The sequence below is a fragment of the Drosophila ananassae genome, chromosome 2L, assembly GCF_017639315.1.
Source record: "Drosophila ananassae strain 14024-0371.13 chromosome 2L, ASM1763931v2, whole genome shotgun sequence".
NCBI lineage: Eukaryota > Metazoa > Arthropoda > Insecta > Diptera > Drosophilidae > Drosophila > Drosophila ananassae.
Genome location: NC_057927.1, coordinates 26563711 through 26581986, shown reverse-complemented (window position 1 = coordinate 26581986; position 18276 = coordinate 26563711). Strand labels below are relative to the sequence as shown.

The following is an 18276-nucleotide window of genomic DNA, read 5'->3' as shown; positions in this document are numbered from 1 at the left end:
GGTCGTATATTTACTCGGAAACATCCTATTCTGAAGTGAAATACCTTAAAAAATATTTATAAATTGATTTCAATTCAACGCTTATCAAATCACAGCTTTATTTGTTGATTTTTAGATAAATATTGATTGTTGCTTACTTTAAATGAGTTCCAAGAACGGATCTAAGGAATATACACTATCGAAACGAGACAGATATGAAGCAGTTTGTAGGTCCTAGTGACCGGTACTTTACTTTTAAACGGATCAAAACCTGGCGCCTATATCTGGCAAATATCTGATTCTCTTTTTGGGAATATGTACCTTTAAAGATTCCTTAAGAAAATCCTCTTTTGAATGAAAAAATTAAAAAATATTTGTATTTCTTTCGAGACTTTAGTTGGAGCCAAAAATTTGGAAAGGTGCTATTAAATGACAGGGTATTTTTACACAAAGGCTTATAACAGAGTATGCACTAACATATACTAGGTAGCCAAAGGACTTAAGTCACTTTCGCAGTAGTCTCTTTGGGCTTCTCGTTGGGATTGGGGTACTCTGGCTGAAGATCGAGAGCGCTCAGAAGTTTTCTCCGGCCGTGGACGTACCAGAGCATCTCGCGATAGGTTCGTGGCAGGACCTCATCCAGCACCCTGTCAGCCTTGTATGTTAGATAGAATACATTCGTTGTCTGGACTTTTCCAGTCACATCCCAGATCTGCGCCACGGTCATCAGCTGGAGGTAGTTCTGGGCCGTGTACACGACATGAGCCGTCATTTGGAGGAATGTGTTCACTTCCACAGCCTGCATGAAACTGATGTCCGAGATGCACTCGAGGAGAGGCCGTCCTCCCTGATATAAGCTGGCCTGAATGAAGGAGATCTCGACCGCCTGGCGCATCAGATAGCCACCAAAAATGGTGTTCTGGGCATTCCTGTTTTCTGGGAACGGCGCAATCATTGTCGACTGCATGGAGTCTTCCATCCATCGGCATCGAGCCGGCAGCTCCCGCCTATTAAGATCCATGCCATTCGGTGGTGTAGTCCGCCGAAGAATCTCGTACATTATGGTCTGTTCGTGCTCCCTCGGCGGGGAATTGAACACAGACTCTTTGATCTGATTGCGTCGCGCTTTTTGCCTCTTATCCGCCTCCTCCCATACTTGCTTCTCGATGTCGTCGCCAGGCTTGAGAGGATTAATAGGCGCCGGGCCGGTATTCGTTGCATTTCGGGCAACCATCAGAAAAATGGCCTTGGTCATGTCGATATACTCGTCATGAGCCTTCTGGCGCACATAGATTGTGATTTCCATGGAGCTGGTACCTGTCCACGTTATATTTCCACTCAATTGAATGTCGTGGTCTACTTTCAGTCGGTCCACGTTCCAGAACTCCACCTTGTCCACGAGCAATGTGACAAATGTATATGGCAGGGCGACCCCCTCAGGGTGGTTCGGCAATTTCACGTGTCGGTGGCACATCCAAACAGCAAACATGTCCAGCTCCTCCATGATGCGACCCAATCTAACCCTTCCGAGGTGGTTCACATACCGCTCCCTTGTTTGTAGGTCCACGCCCAGTGGTATGGTAGCAGTCGAGTGCGAGTCCAACATGGTCCTGGGCTCCAAATCCTCCCTCTTCGGTTGATACTTCAGAAGATGGTCCCTAGATTTTGGTATGATATGATAGCCAAGGTCCACCCCAGACTGCTCGCGAATAGTACGAACAACTGGAAATTCATGATTTGAGTATCTGGGCATCCAAGGATGACTCACTACCGACTTACCGTCATCCATAGTCCCAGAGTTGTGATCCGAGGTAACTACTGGTCCCGAATTGTAGCCCCGCCAGGTACACGTCTGCTGGCACGCGGACCAGCTCAATAGAGTGTTCATCGCCGTGCACCCCCGGCTCCTGGCTACCATTGCTCCCAGTCCACGTGCCATCAGACGCTGCATCTTTCCGAGCTAGTTTTGGTAGATGGAGCTAAGCCTATTACTCGATTTGTCGGAGAGAAAAGTGTGAGGTTCGTATGTAAAATGGATGTAATACGTAATACAGCACAGTGGGGTCGGACCTGCATCAAGTGTTGGCACTTGGACTGCACTCGAGAGAGTGGCACTAGCCATCGAAAACAGAACAGCGCGAGAGCCAGTCCATCTAAATCACCTGTTTAGGCGGCTAGAAATCTCTAGTTCTCTCCTCTATCTGTTCGCAATCTAATCTCTTCTGTCTGAGGCGGTCGGCACGATGGGCAGTGCCTTAAGGGTGGAAAACTTTCGAGAAAAGCGGTTAAAATACGTAAAACTCAATGGAAAATAACCCATTATAAGTGCATTTACATTTTCACAAAAATTTTGCCAAATCAATACTGCTTATTCTGGATCTCCCTGAAGGATAAATCAAAGAAAGAAACATATATCTTGTTTCATTTTTTCAAAATGACAAATAATAAGTAAACCAAATCTAAAACGATACAAATTAAACAAAAAGAAATTAATTTTAAAAACACAATAGAGTTTTTAAAAACTTTTTTTTCAGAATTTGTCTTTTTTTAATTTTTAACATGACAAATTGCAAGACAATCGGGCTTATTTGTATAAGCTTTTTTAATAGTTTTCTGTAGGTCTTCAACACTTTCAAAGGTTTTTTTTTTAAATCACTGCTCAAAAACTACTCTAGCGATTGTATTAAATATTCGGTACATCGGTATGTATATAAAATTTTAAAAACCTAGCCACCTCTAGTTTTTTTTTTTAACTTTCAAATTTATTAGTTTTTATCATAAACCATTTTTTCAACTTTAAAGTGCTCCCAAAAATAGACAAATTGTAATTTTTCAAAACCCTCCCAGCGTTACCTGGGTCTGTCGATTATCAAGCTATATAATTTTGTTTTTCAATTGCTGATGATACATCATCGAGTTACGATGTATTTTGTATTTTTAGGCCCTTCAGAAAAATAGTTTCCATTTTCGTATTTGTTTATATTTCTAAATCAAATTGCACAAAATTCTTTTAATATCGTTCCTTTATATTCATTTTATTTCAATAAATATATGGTTATAGTTGCAACACGAAAAATATTACGGAAATTAGTCGTTTTTGGCACGAACTAGATAGGGTTCCTTAAGAAATATATAAGTGTGTATTAGGGTTTTAGTAACAATTAAGTATACAAATTTAGACACACGCATGCAGACGTACAGAATAGGTAGTTTTATTAATCTCTCATCGAAGCTTTAAACAACAGTTAGAATCATTGGCCATTTAAGTTAGTTTTAGTTTTAATCTTCATTTGTTATAGTTGAAATATCTATAAAAGTATCTGACACACGAGTTCAGAAAACTGGTAATATCATTATCATATAGCCTCGTATTAAACGCATTTTATTTCATTTATTGGGGAGCTCTGCAGGCCTCGAACTTGCGGCGACCCTGGATGTACCACATGGTCTCGTGGTAGGAACGTGGCAGAACCTCAGTGACATCCTCATTGCAGGAGAAGGTGTAGTAGAAGGTGTTGGTCGTCACCTGGCTGTCCGTATGGGGGTCCAGAACATCAGCCACGGTCATTATTTGGACATAGTTTTTCTTGGTGTACACCACGTAGGCTGTCATCTTGATGAAACTGTCCACGCTCACCGGCTTCTCGAAACTAATGTCCGAGATATGCTCTAGTTTGGGACGGGATTTGCAGTAGAGGAATGCAGCTGCCCAGCTTATCTCCAGGGCGCTGCGCATTAAAAAGCCGCCAAACACTCGATTGTGGTGATTCCTGTGCTCCGGAAATGAAGGAATGGTGCTCATCTGAAAGGAGTTCGCCATCCATCGGCAGTTGGGTGGCAGGATGCGCTTGTTGAGCTGCAAAGTGTTGGCTGGCGTGGTCCTCTGGTACAGTTCGTACATCAGAGTTTGTTCCGGGTCGTTGGGCTCGACTTTGAAAATTGATTGAGCCATAAGTGTCTGCCGCCGTTTCTTCCTGTCTGCTCCGCCCGCCAGGATCTCTTTCTCCTCCTCATTGGCTGGATTAATGGGATTCACTGGCGCCGCCGAGGTATTGGTGGCATTCCTGGCGGCCATCAAAAACAAAGCTCGGGTTAGTTTTTCGTACTTTCCGCCAACAATCTGCTCCAGCCAGACCACCACCTCGATGGAGCTCGTGCCAACCCACGAGACATGGCCAGATAGCCGAATGTCTTTTGTGCCATCGGCAAGGACGTTTGTGAAATCAATACGGTCTACTAGAATCGTCACAAAGGTGTAGGGCAGATGTACACCCTCCGGCAGATTGGGCAGCTTCAAATGCTTGTGACAGCACCAAGCTGGAGATCATTTTTGTAAAATATAATATAGATATACATAGGTTAATAGATTTAAAAGCTCACCAGCGAAAAGATCCATATCCTCGAGGAGCCTTCCCATGCGTACATTTCCCTGGTAGCTGACATACTTGTCCTGCAGCGTCGGATCCGTACTCAAGGGAATAGTTGCCGAGGTAAATGAATCCAGCATGGCTCGTGGCGGCAAGTCCTCCAGCTTGGGTTGGTATTTTAAAAGATGCTCCCTGGATTTGGGCTGAGGGTTGTAGCCAGGTTCTAGTCCCAGGCGCTTCATCATGCCCTGTTTGACTGCATATGGTTTTCAATAGATGATTACAGATATTTAAAGGACTACTCCTAAAACCCACCTTCGGCCATTGTTCCAGATTCATTGGCCACCGTCGATCGATGAATATGAATAGCAGGTGAATAGTGGCGCCTGATTAATATGTACATACATATGTACATACATACATTCATATGCAACTCAATGTTACTCTCAAATCTAAGGTCTCACGGGAAAGTCACTCACCTAGAGGTTATCCAGGCGTTGGGCGCCTGTTTACCGGACACCTTCATGAGGTTTCTGCCTTGCATGAAGCTCCAGCATTTTTCCGCTACCCCAAGTGACCGCAACATTATTTTTTTGTTAATATTCTAAGTACTTTAAAGTTTTGCGTCCGCAACTTGTGTATTACTGAAGTTGAGTCAGCTGGGCGAAGAAACAGCTGATTGGCACAGTGGGCTAAATCAGTTAAGGCTTTTATCAAATATATGCATGACTAGTTTTGATTACGCTAAAAATTGCTCTTTAAAAATTTCGTCGTATTTTTGTTAGGGTAATTGAGTATGTTCATCCCACTGTCCTTTGTTAGCATTGGGTATTAATGACGTCATCGAGCTGCACTGTTAGTGGGGTGTACCAACTTGAGATAACAGGTATGTCCTAGTCATAAAACATTAATCGCTTTTATTCCATTTCGGAGGCAAAGATTTCACGAAAATACAAATTGTATTAAGGGCTTGCTAAAATATTAAAATTTATATTTTAATTTATTTTGAGAATTTATTTCATGAAATATCTAAATCATTTAGGGCTATAAAAAATATAAATTCCATGCAAGTATTTTTTGTTAGGGTAATTTGAGTACATCCCACTGTGCCCTGGTAGCATTGTGTATTAATGACGTCATCGAGTTTTTGGGATGAACTGTTAGTGGGGTAACTTGAGATAACGGGAATGAGGCGCTAATCATTTAACATTAATCGCAATTCAATTTTGGAGGCAGAGCTTACACTAAAATACAAACTTTATTAAGTTTTTGCTAAAATATAAATATCCATATTTATATAATTCAAATTTTAAGTTTTTTTAGACTTTATTTTAGATTTCAATATTCTTCTGTACAATATTTACAAAATAACTTTTTTATTTAAAGATTTAATTCCTTAAGCGCAAAGTTCAAAACTACTGGAAGCAGGCCAGCATCTTCCAGGTTTAGGATCTGCTGACGTAGGTTTTCGACGGGTCGGGAGAGTATTTTCTGAAAAACATATTTTTAATAAAAATAATAAATTTATAATATATCTTCTCTCACTTTTCGAATTTCCTGTCTCTGTTCGGCGCTCTGGCAAAAACTAAGCAGCGCCGCTGCCATGTGCGGCCGCTGGATGAGGACACAGTGTTCTGCGAACTGTACCAAATTGAGAGCATGCACCACCGGACACCCTTGCAGACGGAGCAGAGTCTTGTGCAGCTGCTCCTCCTGTTCGAAAGAGCGCGTTTGGACGGCATTCGTTAGAGGATGGCACAGCACATAGTCCCAGGCTAGGGCCAGTCCATCCAAATGCAGCATAGTTGGCCGACAACTTAGAACATCCAACAAGGCGTTTAGTTCGTCCACCATGTGGAACATGACCATTCGCTTGAGAATGCCGTTCCAGATTTTGGGTAAATTAATGTCGAAGCCAAGGCAAATGTTGGCCATCACCTCCAAGGACAAGGGATTCTGGGCATTGCGCTGCCAGATCATTTTGAGGATCTCGATCTTGTCGCAATGGTCGTCGGAGAACTTCTCCAGATTCGACTTGTATCCGAGAGCCTTGAGGCCGTGCACGCACTTAATGCCAATAAACTGCCGCTGGCTAATGGTGTTAGTGAAGGAATTGCTGCCGTCGTTCAGTTTCGAGTAGCACTCGTACATCTGCAGCTGGGTGGAGGTGTTCACAGATCTGGGAATAATATAAATAATTAATTGACTCCACCGGCTAGGAAAGCTTGTAGTTTTCTTACCCTCCCTTGAAGATTAAACCCACAAGGAACTTGACCGCCTCGGCCTTTGGCCAACTATCGAGGATGTAGAAAGCTCTTCTAACATTCTCGCTGGCATCCTGGCTACTTATTGTGTCGCCACCGTTTGCCTGCTCAGTCCAATGCTGTTCCTCCATTAGGGTTTCTTCAAGCATGGTGCTATCGGCAGTCTCCATTGTCACCGAAAGCCATTTTTGCAGCAGTCTGTACTGGATGGTGTCCAAACACAGATCGTGCAGCTTGGCGATTTCCTTGACCAGAGCGTTTATGTCCACTTTGCTGGACGTCAAAATCAGGTCATGATGGTACAAGCTGTAAATGAGCTCAATGGGGTTCTCAATCAGGCACATCAGCTTCTCGTCCGTTAGACCGTAAATGTTGAGCAGGTGCTGAGTTTTCTGAATGGGGTACCGGCGCTTCACTTTCGCCACCTGTTCCTGGCACTTGGCGTCAGTGATCAGTTCGCCCTTCTCTTTAACGAACTTCCAGCACTCGTAGTGGGCCTCCACTTGGTCGGCGCCATCCCGGGCATAGTTTGCAACGAAATACAAAATCAAGAAGGCCTTGTTGGGGTTTCGTACCATCTCCACCAAGCGCAGGATCGACTTGAGGAAGGCGTTGTTGGTGGGGTGCAGGCTCCATGTCTCAGGCTCGCTCTTTGACTTGTACTCTATGGAGTTCTTTACCGCCGACATGCAGAAGTAGTCGCAGTTCTGCGAACTGTCCTTGGAACCCTTCAGTGCCGTGTACATCTGGATTAGTGGAAACCAACTTTGGCAGTTGTCCACATTCAGTTCGCTGTCTGAACGATTGAAATTGAATGAGATTTTTAATTAAAAAACATTTTAAGAATTCACTTACCGAGAATGTCCTTCAGAGGTTGTTCCACAATAGCCTTAAAGGGCAAACGATAACGCGCGATCTTGGGCAGTACACCGTTTTCCTTCTGCGATTTAAGCCACATGTCCGTCTCCATCTGACCTGGACGACTGCGTCGCCTGCTGATCATTTTGTGACGCAGAAAGTGCAGTATGTTCGTCCAGATCTCCATTTCCTTGGGAGCCGCATCAAAGTACATCAGGATATTAACCACACACATGTACAGCTCATAAAAGTAGATGTTTATCTGAATATGGAAGCGAAAACTTGAATATTCGTCTCATTTGAATAATTGTATTAAAACGAACTAACCTCTTCTATAAACAGCTTCAGCTTGGATGTCAGAAGCTCCACATTTTTAATCTCGTTAATGTACGTCTGGCACATCTCTCGCATTTCCTGAGCGCTGCTCAAGACGACCAGCTCCTCATCGCCAAAGGTATCGCGCTTGACATCGAAACGCAGCTCCTGGGAACTCAGGATACTAAGTACCTGAGTAACAAGAATGCGTTGGTAATCGAGGCCAAAGTCCTTGCTCATTCGCTCCAAGAGCTGTACATTGAGTTTCTTGTTGTGGAACTGCTTAAGCAGGTCCTCTATATTGTCCATGTCTGCGTTGAATTTCCCCTTTATAGTGGGATCTTGCTGGCAAAACTCCAAATAATAGTAGAGTTTGAGGCGTCTTGAAAAATATCAAAAAAAAAATATATGAAAAATGTTGCAAGTTTATGAAACACTGAACCCACTTGGAACGTAGCAGTTGTACGTTTTCCATGTCCTCGGTGTGTTCGCTGTACATGGCCGACAAAGTCAAGAAGTTTATCTTTTGCAGGTCCGTCTTCACCTCCGTGGAGAGCTTCTCGAGCAGCGCTACCGCCTCTCTGTCGGACACCAGCATGGCGAAGAGCTCAATAAAATTGACATCCTTGTTGCTCATGGCATTTCGCAGTATGCGACGTAGTTGCAGCGTAATGAAGCCTTCGTTTATGATTCGTTTCTTGCGGCAGTTGTACTTTTGGTACTCCAGCAAGTACTGCGACATCACATACCACACGTCGTGCTCCTTGTACTTGGTGAGGTACTCCAATGACACGAAAAAGTCGGCCCGGGCGTTCTCCACATCAGAGATAATGTTCTCCGCCAAAGCTCGCCGCAACTGCATCAGCAACGAGTTGATCGGTTCCGCCTCGATCACCATTAGCAGCAGGGTACGGGCCAGAAACTTCACAATTGGCAACTGGCCGCTAATGTTTTTCTATCCAAATCGAAAAATCAGCATTTAGTTTCCTTATTTATGTACCAATTAGTAGTCACCTTCAGCTGTTTTTGATGGACGGGCTGCACTTCAACGTCATCGAACATGGACACCGAATAGCGCTTCTTTGAAGCTGTCGGCTGGACAGGCTTAACATCAATGCTGTCGTTCAGGGCACTGGAGAAGTTTATGGTAGTTTCCCCCAGAGCCACTGCAGTGCCATCAAGGGAGCGGCAGATGTGTTCGTTCACGTCCTTCTCCTTTCCGTCGTAGTGCTGCTTGATGGCATCCACCGAATAGTGGATAATTGCCACGCGAATGTACGTGATGAGCTCCACAAGATCGCGGCGACGACTCTGCTCGTGGAGCAGAGCGGAGGTTAGCAGATCGTAGGCCAGTGGAAAGCTCAAAGGGTCATTCTCAGATATTAGTTGCATCGATGATGGACTTTCTACAATAAAATGTTGAAAATATTGTACATTATTTTAAAGATAATAAATATGATCTATTACGAACCGTGAGTACTGCCTCTGGCACAGCCGATTTGCTGAACCAGCAGCTCCACGGCTAGATTGATAAAGTCACGGACATTGGATGGCGAACAGTCGATGAACTGCACCACGTGGTAAGCCAGGGCGCAACTAAGGGGCAGACATCCAATCCGTTCGCAAATACGATGCAAGCCAAAAACAGGAGACAGATTGAGGGCCGTGCAGAGCTCGCGATTCTGGCTGGCGATAAATGAAGAGACGTTTAAAGTCGCTTGCGCTCGTTCAATAATGCGTTCGATGGCTTCGTCCAGGAGCTCGTGACGCCTCTTCAGAGACACCAGCTCACTGCTGCATCTAAGCTTGATGTCGAAATTGTGTCGCAGTTGAAAGCAATGCTTGATCATCAGGTAGCGTCGCTCATAGACAGAAGCGGCGTGGGGCAGGAACAGCTTGAAGAGCTCTAGGACATTCTGGTACTCTTGCTTCTTGGCATCATTAACGAAAGAAACGGATGAGCTGCTCTCAAGGATACTTGCAATGAGTTCAACTACATCCGCACACTCCTTGGAATTCTTACTGCCACCAGCTATAGATTTGAAAAACTCGTAGGCGGATTCGATTTGTCCCCGCCTTGCCATCTGGTAGCAGCAGTTAAAATTAGCACTCATCGCGATGTGCGGCGCCGCTTTAGTCAGCGTGCGGATGTCCTCCAACATGTCCGGGAAGTTCATCTTGACGATGCGCATCATGAACTTCTCCAGGTTAATATCGGCAGAACTATCCGCTGACCAGCCGTACTTCACCTTCATGATCTTGATCACTTGGATCTCATACTCGGCGTTGATCTTCATCGCCACCGGGTGGGTCGAGTTCCGTAGCCGGATCAGTGGCGCCAGGGTCTCTGGCCATGGAACAGGTGCATTCTGCAGTACGGAAAGTGCGCACTCGAGCCGACTGTCTTCGTTGTGGAGGAGATCGATACAAGCCATCGCTCGCTCCAGCCAATTGGTGGACGACTGGCGGCTGGCCACCAACTGGCCTATATACTGCTTGATGACTTCCAGCGGCTGCCGGCCCTTCTCCTGAAATATGGGATACATGAAGTTCTCCACCAGGTGCCTTAGCTTGTCCAATTGGACGTGCTGCAGAATGCTCAGTGCCGTGGCGTCGAGCGTGTCCTGCATATAGTTGTCCAGCGTGAAGCCCATGTTATAATTGGTTTTCAGCACAGATAGATCTTGCAAGGCGTTCACCAACTCTCGAAGTTTTCCCACGTTGTGCTCCTGTTGGCGACCCACATCCCTTTGAAACAAAGATTAGTATTTCGGATTAAACAGGGCTATATGTAGGTGTAGGTGTAGCACTCACGAGTATGTGAATCGGATTTCCTCGAAAATTTCCAGAATCTTGGTGGAAAACTCCAAACCAATGTCCGGCCAGTGGGGACTATACTGAAGTTTTCGTGTCATGTCTATGCTCCAGTTCGTAATAAAGGGCATGATACTGGGATGGGTGTTGCTGACCAAAGGGGTGAACTGCCGCAGCCACTGCACCATGTTGAAGGGCTTTGTGTTCCCTGGAATGTATCCCAGTAGCATGCGAAGATCATTTTCGCTTACCAAAGGAAGTATGCTACTCGAGTGCCGCTTCCAGATCAGACAGGCCGTTGGCATATCTGTGTTGAACAGGGACTTGACCATGCGAATCAGATTATTGTCGTAAATGAACTTCTGCCAGTCCGTGTTGCACTCGTAAGGATCGATTATGGCGAGGGTTTTGAGTCGGTGCAGCTGCTCGTCTATTTGCAACATATCCTGCTCGTCGTCCTGAATGGAAAGTATTATTATTGGTTTCCAATAACATCAAGGGACTATTTCCCACAAAAATGTACCTCAAAACTCAAACGCTTTTGTATTTCCCGGAGGTAACGTTCCAAAATTTTACGAGAACTCAAGTTTATCATGCGATGGTTTTTGAAAAAGGATTTATTCTCGATCTTCGCCATTAAGTTCAGTAAGCTTTGGAACTTTTTATCCACATCGGACGGTTCCAATTGCTGATGTGAATTGCACATCTCAACCAGAATGCGTTTCGCGTTGGCCTCGTAGATGGGCTGCAGGCACAGCTCGAATTGCAAGCCGAATTCCTGTAGGATATTCAGAAAAAGTATGTATTTATTTCAAGTGGAAGTGCGTTCTTGTTACCTCTGCTTCCTCCAGACGACCTTTCGCTATAAGCTTCTTAAATCGATCACTTGGGTCCGTTTCAGACACCAGCATCATGTGAACCATTGAGGGTATTTTATTTTGATTGAGCTCATGGGCAGCCAAATAATACAAATTGACCGCGCACTTGGGCTGATGAACTAACCAAGCATGCTTGGGCACATCCACTTCATTTTTGCACTTTAGAGCTGAAAAACATACAGATATTATAAAATCAATGGGAAATGTTTAGAAATATATCTTACATGGATACTCCACAATTTTAATGTACCGGCTCTCCTCCGTTGCCTTTGTGAGAAGTAGCAATTCTATGTTCTCCTCACTACACTCCACTACCAGAACATCCTCGATAAGAAGCCCCTGATTTTCCAAGGAGTGCGGCACATGGAACGTTCGTGTGAACGGACATATTTCCAATAGATGCCCAGAGCTGGTAAGAGCAATTCTGCGGCAAAAGATGCAAAATATACAAAATAAGTAACAAATTATTTCGATAAACCTACATGTAGTGGTCTAGGTTAAAGATCTGTTTGACGCTGCCCAAGTGCGCAGGCAGAACGATACGGGTAACATCGTTGGACGAGGTCTTGAAGTTCAATGTATTTTGGTCACCGAAGATCACAAGGGCATGATTTACTCCGTGGTCCTCCGGATTGTTTTGGGCACTTATATGGACTGCCGACATTTGAAAGAGCAGCACAGCACAGTCGACGTTGGCCAGGGGTCTGCCCTTCGAAATTCTTCGAACAGTGACATCATCTAGGATGGCCTTTTCGCAGGCAATGGTTTCGTTTTCGTTTACCGTGACATTGGCCACAGATTCTAGAGAGGCCTCATCAATGTCGCTTAGACTAAAGGAGTGTAAAACAAAGTTGACTCTAAAATTATCCACAGATTGCTAATTCGAACCAACCTGTAGATGCTGCCATTTCTGCAGGTAAAGTAGAACCTATGGTCCAGTTGATGAATGCTCCGAAAAGCACCGCCTGAAAGAGTCACATCGTCCAGATTGATGCACACGCTGAACAGCAGCAGGCCCTTGATGTACACTCCGTGGACCTCGCCGTCACTGAGGCCGCAAATAATAAGATTTCCGCTGGCGGACATGGCAATCGCCTCGATCGTCGCCCCAAAGCTAAGGCAACTGCACTTGGCCACCAGCTCGTCTTCGAGCAACAACAGGGTTTTGTCGATGGCTATCGCCATTTTGCCGCATTGCACAGAGGCCTTGACATCAGGATAAGTCTCCACCTAATAGGCAGCTCCAATTATTAATATTATATATACAATTGTAAGTGTTTTTATTTTATAAATAGTCTACATGCCTCCTCGTCGCTGCTGATTTGGAAAAGTGACCGCGAAGAGAACACGTTGGAGATGGTCTCGTCCTCCAGCGCGGATGCTTCAAAGTTACTCCACATAGTAACAAACTTGTATTCCTTTGTTTGCCAAAAATTCGCAAAGTTTCAAACAGCCACCGCCAAACAACCTAGCGTCATTGCCTTCTGGAGATGGGCGCCGAGCGAAGCCATTCAGGTCATCGCCTATCGATCCGCAGAAACTGTTATTCAAAGTAACGGAAATATCTTATACTATTTTTTAAAAATTCTTACTGAATTGGAGGGATTTAAAATTAAATAGTTAGTTAGTTATATTTAAGTTTTATCTATTCCTAAAATTGCAAAGTTTGTATAGAAATTTAATTTCGATTCAATTTCGAATTTTCGCCGCCCCTCTGGCCACACTGCGGCCTGCTGGAATTCCGGCGTTTTGCTTCTTCCTCGTACACGGTTACACTAGCGGACTTGCCATGAAAATTATTTATATTTCGCTTCTCCGCACACGCAAAAATTTGGCAAAATAAACAAAGGTTATTGTGCGGCAGCTAAATAACGGATTAGTGCACCGCCCGCCGGGATTCGATCGTGTGCATAGAGGAGAATCGCGCGTGGTCACCCTATCCTCGGCCCGCTCATTAAAAGTTGATGCTGCACCAGCACCAGCACCAGAAGCAGCAGCAGCAGCGGCCATCAACAGAAAGAAAACCGACTTGCAGCCAACTAAAAGCGGGAAACAGATTTCTGCAGTGAAAAACGCTGGCAAATCAAATGGAATGAATGCCAAATACATAAATAAATAAATGCAACAACCGAGCAGTGCATTGCAATTAAGGGAAAACGCAGCGATTTACTACCGCGGTGGTGCGAAAAGGACATAAAATCGCTGGAAAGAAGAAGAGTACGAGTGTGCCAGAAAGTTTTCGAAGCAAATAAATTAATGCAAGATTTGGCAATAATCGGTGATAGTGAGTTTGGAAGTTATAGAACAAAAAAGTGAGGGCAATATTTATTTGTTGCAAACAAGCGGCGGCAGGTGCTTGGCGCTTTTAAAACGAGACAACACGACGCTCAGCGCTGAGTGGCCATCGTAGAGTTGCCAGCCCGAAAAGTGGTGGGGTTGCCATCCATAGTGCGGAAAGTGTTTACTAGATTTCGCAAACGAGGCTTCGCTAAAAAGTAACATTTTGGATCAATATTGAACGGAATAGCCGCGGGTTCGTATAATGCTGGGCATTGAGAAGGTCGTAGTTTTATTTAAATCATATTTTGCCAGCAGGTATCTTGTCTTGGTCCCGAAACAACTTCTGAACTAAGATTGTTTACAGCTAGTCCACGGATGAGAAGCTCCTTCGACGCGGAAACCATGGTCAGGATATGAAAAGGTAAATTACTTGTTTTGGCCGAAGAAAATATGTGTTTAATAATATTTCTGCATTTTCACAGTTTCCCAAGGGTTTGACGGTAGCGGGTGACGCCGTAATCGAAAGTGTTTCACAGAAGACTCGAGAGTCTTCTAATTTCGAACATTTATTGGTCAGGAGATGATTGGGTGAGTTTGTGTGGCTTCATTGGAAGTGGTTCAGCGACTCATTCAGAGACATTTTTTAGCTCTCCTAGACTTTCAACGCTTTGGCCGACGCAAGCCGCGCCAAGTGGGTAACCGGAACACATCGAAAAACCACCGAATTTTCATACCAGATAGAAGTCTGCAGAGGTTCCCTGAAAACCCTGAATTGATTCTGTCTTCGAGGAGACGCAACCCACCCTCTTCACCAGCGTCGAGATCTCCAACGTGGGATTGGCGACGCCGCTCATAAAAGAATTTCTTGCGCCCCGTAGTTAAAGAAAAAGCTGCCACCATTCGGAAGAAAAATACCTCGAATATGACCCATAATCTCGGTATGGCGCCATATCGTTTGCCGGGTCCAGCGGGTGGACTGTGTCCGCCCGACTTCAAACCGCCGCCGCCGTCGGATATCATCTCGGCGCCGAGTAATCCGAAAAAGCGGCGGAAAACTTCTAATGCCAACAATGCGGCAGCAGCAGCGGCTGCGGCGGCGGCTGCAGCAGCTGCTGCCAACTCAATGCAGCAGCAACAAGCGCCGCCGACGCCGCAAGATCTGCTGCCACCTCCACCAATGGGTGGCTTCGGAGATACCATCATTGCCTCAAACCCCTTCGACGACAGCCCCCAGGTCTCGGCCATGTCCAGCTCGGCGGCGGCGGCGATGGCTGCCATGGGCCAGATGGGTGGTGGTCCCGGCGGTGGACCAGGAGGCCATTTTGGAGGTGGCGGCGGGCATCCGCACTGGGAGGATCGGATGGGCATGGGTGGAGCACCACCGCCGCCGCCGCACATGCACCCGCACATGCATCCCCATCATCCAGGTGGTCCAATGGGTCATCCCCACGGTCCCCATCCGCACATGGGAGGGCCTCCGCCAATGCGAGGAATGAGTCCGATGCATCCGCATCAGATGGGCCCCGGGCCCGGTGTGGGTCTGCCGCCGCATATGAATCACGGAAGACCGGGACCGGGAGGTCCGGGAGGCCCTGTACCAATGGGTAGTCCGATGGGCGGAATGGCCGGTATGGGCGGAATGAGCCCAATGGGAGGAATGGGTGGACCCAGCATATCACCCCACCACATGGGCATGGGTGGCCTGTCGCCCATGGGCGGTGGACCCAACGGCCCCAATCCACGCGCAATGCAAGGATCTCCAATGGGAGGTGTGCCTGGCCAGAACTCGCCTATGAACTCGCTACCCATGGGTTCGCCGATGGGTAACCCAATTGGAAGCCCGCTAGGACCTCCTTCCGGCCCAGGTCCGGGGCCTGGACCCGGACCCGGACCCGGACCCAATCCCGGAGCTCAACAACAGCAACAGCAACAACCTCCGCAGCCACCGATGAACAATGGACAGATGGGTCCGCCGCCACTGCATAGTCCGTTGGGCAACGGTCCCACGGGTCACGGGAGTCACATGCCCGGCGGACCTGGTCCCGGGCCTGGACCTGGGCCTGGTGGCGTCGTGGGACCTGGTGGCATATCCCCCGCGCAAAATACTCCTGGGAATAATATGCTTGGCGGTAACAACCCGGGTGGTAATAACAACGGAAGCAATAACAATGGCAACATCAACAATCAAATTCCTCACCTCTCGCCGGTAGCCGGACGACTGCAACCTAACGGACCCTCTGCCGGCGTGGCATCCTCATCCGCATCTTCGGTTCCCTCGCCCGCCACTGGACCAACGCCTTCGCTCACGCCCACATCGACGGCCACGTCGATGTCCACGTCAGTGCCTACATCCTCGCCAGCACCGCCTGCCATGTCACCGCACCATTCGCTGAATAGTGCCGGCCCCAGTCCAGGAATGCCAAATGCCGGACCTAGCCCACTTCAATCGCCGGCGGGTTCCATTGGTCCGAATGGTCCCAATAATAGTAGTAACAATAATAACGGACCCATGATGAATCCGAACGCAGTTCCTATACATCAGCAACAACAGCATATGGGTGGACCACCTGGTCAAGGTCCCGGTCCCGGTCCTGGTCCGGGGCCCGGCATAGGAATGAACCAGATGCTGCCGCCGCATCCCCCGCATCCCCAAATGATGAATCACCCACATCCGCACCCACACCATCATCCTGGTGGACCGCCTCCCCCCCACATGATGGGTGGCCCAGGTGGACCCGGCCCCGGAATGCATGGTGGTCCGGGAGGACTGCCACCGCATATGGGTGGCGGACCAAATCCGCATATGATGGGTGGACCACACGGCAATGCAGGTCCGCACATGGGTCACGGTCATATGGGAGGAGTTCCCGGTCCAGGACCCGGTCCCGGAGGCATGAACGGTCCTCCGCACCCGCACATGCCACCCCACCATGTCGGACATCCGCATCACCATCACAATCCCATGGGTGGGCCCGGACCAGGGCCAAATATGTTTGGTGGGGGCGGAGTAGGACCCATGGGACCTGGCGGCCCGATGGGAAACATGGGGCCAATGGGTCCGGGTGGACCTATGGGAGGGCCCATGGGCGTGGGGCCCAAGCCGATGACAATGGGTGGCGGCAAGATGTATCCGCCGGGTCAGCCGATGGTCTTTAATCCGCAGAATCCGAATGCGCCACCTATTTATCCCTGTGGCATGTGCCACAAGGAAGTGAACGACAACGATGAGGCGGTTTTCTGTGAATCCGGTTGTAACTTCTTCTTTCACAGGTTAGTTGATGGTTTCATTATTTCTCATCGAAAATTAACAAATAATTTTGTGTTTTTTATTTAGAACCTGCGTCGGCTTGACAGAGGCGGCCTTCCAAATGCTCAACAAGGAGGTGTTTGCCGAATGGTGCTGCGACAAATGCGTGTCTTCCAAGAATGTTCCCTGGGTCAAGTTCAAGTGTTGAAGCTGGGGGCGGCAAGGAATCCAAGGCAAGGAATCGGTAGTCCCTGAGGAACCAATCAATCAACCACCACCACCACCACCACCAGCACCAGCTAGCACTCACTCACTGTATAAAATATCCAAGCATTAATTGTATCTTAATTGTAAGACTTAAGCTGCTCAATAGTCAAGACCCCGATCCCCATCCTAATCAGTCCTGCCACCTGCCATCATCCCAATACCCATGTTGGCGATCCACAAAAGTGCCGGAGCAGTGTTGTGACTTTCAGCTCCGGGCTTTCGGCTCACGCGCCTCATCCTCATCCTCATCCGCATCCTTCCCCGAAATGAACAGAAGAGATGGACAAGCAAAAGCAAACCTTAACGAAAAGTGTAAACGAAATATGTTAATTGTAAAATAATTTTAGAATGTATGTATGCCAGTATGTGAGGAGTTATCAAACAGGACAAGCGGAATCAAAGCTAAGAAACAATCTAGTTTGTATTATAAAGGGAAATTCGATGATGAAATTGATGAATGTGAGCGCTGAAAGGTGGAAATGTCTCTTCGAATACTCGGCGCTTGGCAAAAATAGTAATGAAAGGAAAAATAACACAGAGCCACACAGACAACCCACTCGTAATTGCATAAATACAATATATCTAATGACATATTCAACACATTGGAGGATGAGTACAGAAGTTGTAACAAAATGAAATTATCATTGTGAAATTGCTGCAAACTGCAAACTGCGATCTGCGTGAATGTGTTATTTGTTATTACCGCCCTATTTTATTTTTTTATACTTGCGTGAGTTTGACTTTTTAAATAAATAGTAACGAGAAAATGGCGCGAATTGATGTTTGACGGAATGAGCAATCGGTCACGAGAAATTTTATAAAAATATTCAATATACATAGCTAAAATCCAAGGATTTGAACGGAGAATCAATTGCGAACAAAAGCACAAGAAATTATAAATTCATGCGGGAGAGAGAGATACAATGTAATTTAAGACGAATGTTGAAAACGCAGCGAAAATAAACGATTCAAACACAATTGTATAAATAGGAACACACAAAAAGTAC

At 46.5% G+C, this 18276-nt stretch overlaps 4 protein-coding genes across 6 annotated transcripts; 1 reads left to right on the top strand and 3 right to left on the bottom strand.

The window, feature by feature from the left end:
• Window positions 1-350: 350 nt before the first annotated feature.
• Window positions 351-2401, bottom strand: LOC6505620 (acyl-coenzyme A thioesterase 9, mitochondrial). 2 transcript variants are annotated; one of them, XM_014905244.3, is made up of 4 exons: window positions 2315-2401; window positions 2050-2248; window positions 1759-1964; window positions 351-1701 (listed from the first exon to the last, which is right to left on the bottom strand). In XM_014905244.3, exons 3-4 carry the CDS (start codon window positions 1928-1930, stop codon window positions 479-481), a joined length of 1395 nt encoding a protein of 464 aa, XP_014760730.1. In that variant the 5' UTR covers window positions 1931-1964; window positions 2050-2248; window positions 2315-2401; the 3' UTR covers window positions 351-478. The 2 variants fall into 2 exon arrangements, with proteins under 2 accessions (XP_014760730.1, XP_014760732.1); XM_014905246.3 differs by having other exon boundaries at window positions 1759-2248.
• Window positions 2402-3175: 774 nt separating this feature from the next.
• Window positions 3176-5031, bottom strand: LOC6505619 (acyl-coenzyme A thioesterase 9, mitochondrial). The gene is made up of 4 exons (XM_001964551.4): window positions 4826-5031; window positions 4662-4732; window positions 4360-4602; window positions 3176-4296 (listed from the first exon to the last, which is right to left on the bottom strand). Exons 1-4 carry the CDS (start codon window positions 4930-4932, stop codon window positions 3371-3373), a joined length of 1347 nt encoding a protein of 448 aa, XP_001964587.1. The 5' UTR covers window positions 4933-5031; the 3' UTR covers window positions 3176-3370.
• Window positions 5032-5641: 610 nt separating this feature from the next.
• Window positions 5642-13008, bottom strand: LOC6505618. The gene is made up of 15 exons (XM_001964552.4): window positions 12780-13008; window positions 12368-12705; window positions 11958-12305; window positions 11700-11899; window positions 11434-11642; window positions 11121-11375; window positions 10598-11055; window positions 9255-10531; window positions 8798-9189; window positions 8230-8738; window positions 7796-8165; window positions 7466-7730; window positions 6587-7406; window positions 5892-6525; window positions 5642-5837 (listed from the first exon to the last, which is right to left on the bottom strand). Exons 1-15 carry the CDS (start codon window positions 12873-12875, stop codon window positions 5727-5729), a joined length of 6282 nt encoding a protein of 2093 aa, XP_001964588.2. The 5' UTR covers window positions 12876-13008; the 3' UTR covers window positions 5642-5726.
• Window positions 13009-13192: 184 nt separating this feature from the next.
• LOC6505905 (protein pygopus) lies at window positions 13193-18036 on the top strand. 2 transcript variants are annotated; one of them, XM_001964553.4, is made up of 5 exons: window positions 13193-14008; window positions 14071-14176; window positions 14238-14343; window positions 14403-17025; window positions 17090-18036. In XM_001964553.4, the coding sequence occupies exons 4-5, from the start codon at window positions 14678-14680 to the stop codon at window positions 17208-17210; spliced, it is 2469 nt and encodes an 822-aa protein (XP_001964589.1). In that variant the 5' UTR covers window positions 13193-14008; window positions 14071-14176; window positions 14238-14343; window positions 14403-14677; the 3' UTR covers window positions 17211-18036. The 2 variants fall into 2 exon arrangements, with proteins under 2 accessions (XP_001964589.1, XP_032305489.1); XM_032449598.2 differs by having other exon boundaries at window positions 14068-14176.
• The last annotated feature ends 240 nt before the right edge of the window (window positions 18037-18276 follow it).

Coding starts and splice junctions, on each gene's coding strand:
- LOC6505620 (XM_014905246.3), bottom strand. CDS start 1,930: ATGCAGCGTCTGATGGCACGTGGACTGGGAGCAATGGTAGCCAGGAGC. Junction 1,702..1,758: donor CTCTGGGACTATGGATGACG/GTAAGTCGGTAG, acceptor ATGAATTTCCAG/TTGTTCGTACTATTCGCGAG.
- LOC6505619 (XM_001964551.4), bottom strand. CDS start 4,932: ATGTTGCGGTCACTTGGGGTAGCGGAAAAATGCTGGAGCTTCATGCAA. Junction 4,733..4,825: donor AACGCCTGGATAACCTCTAG/GTGAGTGACTTT, acceptor CATATTAATCAG/GCGCCACTATTCACCTGCTA. Junction 4,297..4,359: donor GGATATGGATCTTTTCGCTG/GTGAGCTTTTAA, acceptor AATGATCTCCAG/CTTGGTGCTGTCACAAGCAT.
- LOC6505618 (XM_001964552.4), bottom strand. CDS start 12,875: ATGTGGAGTAACTTTGAAGCATCCGCGCTGGAGGACGAGACCATCTCC. Junction 11,643..11,699: donor TAAAATTGTGGAGTATCCAT/GTAAGATATATT, acceptor TATGTTTTTCAG/CTCTAAAGTGCAAAAATGAA. Junction 11,376..11,433: donor GTCGTCTGGAGGAAGCAGAG/GTAACAAGAACG, acceptor AATATCCTACAG/GAATTCGGCTTGCAATTCGA.
- LOC6505905 (XM_001964553.4), top strand. CDS start 14,678: ATGACCCATAATCTCGGTATGGCGCCATATCGTTTGCCGGGTCCAGCG. Junction 17,026..17,089: donor TGTAACTTCTTCTTTCACAG/GTTAGTTGATGG, acceptor TTTTTTATTTAG/AACCTGCGTCGGCTTGACAG.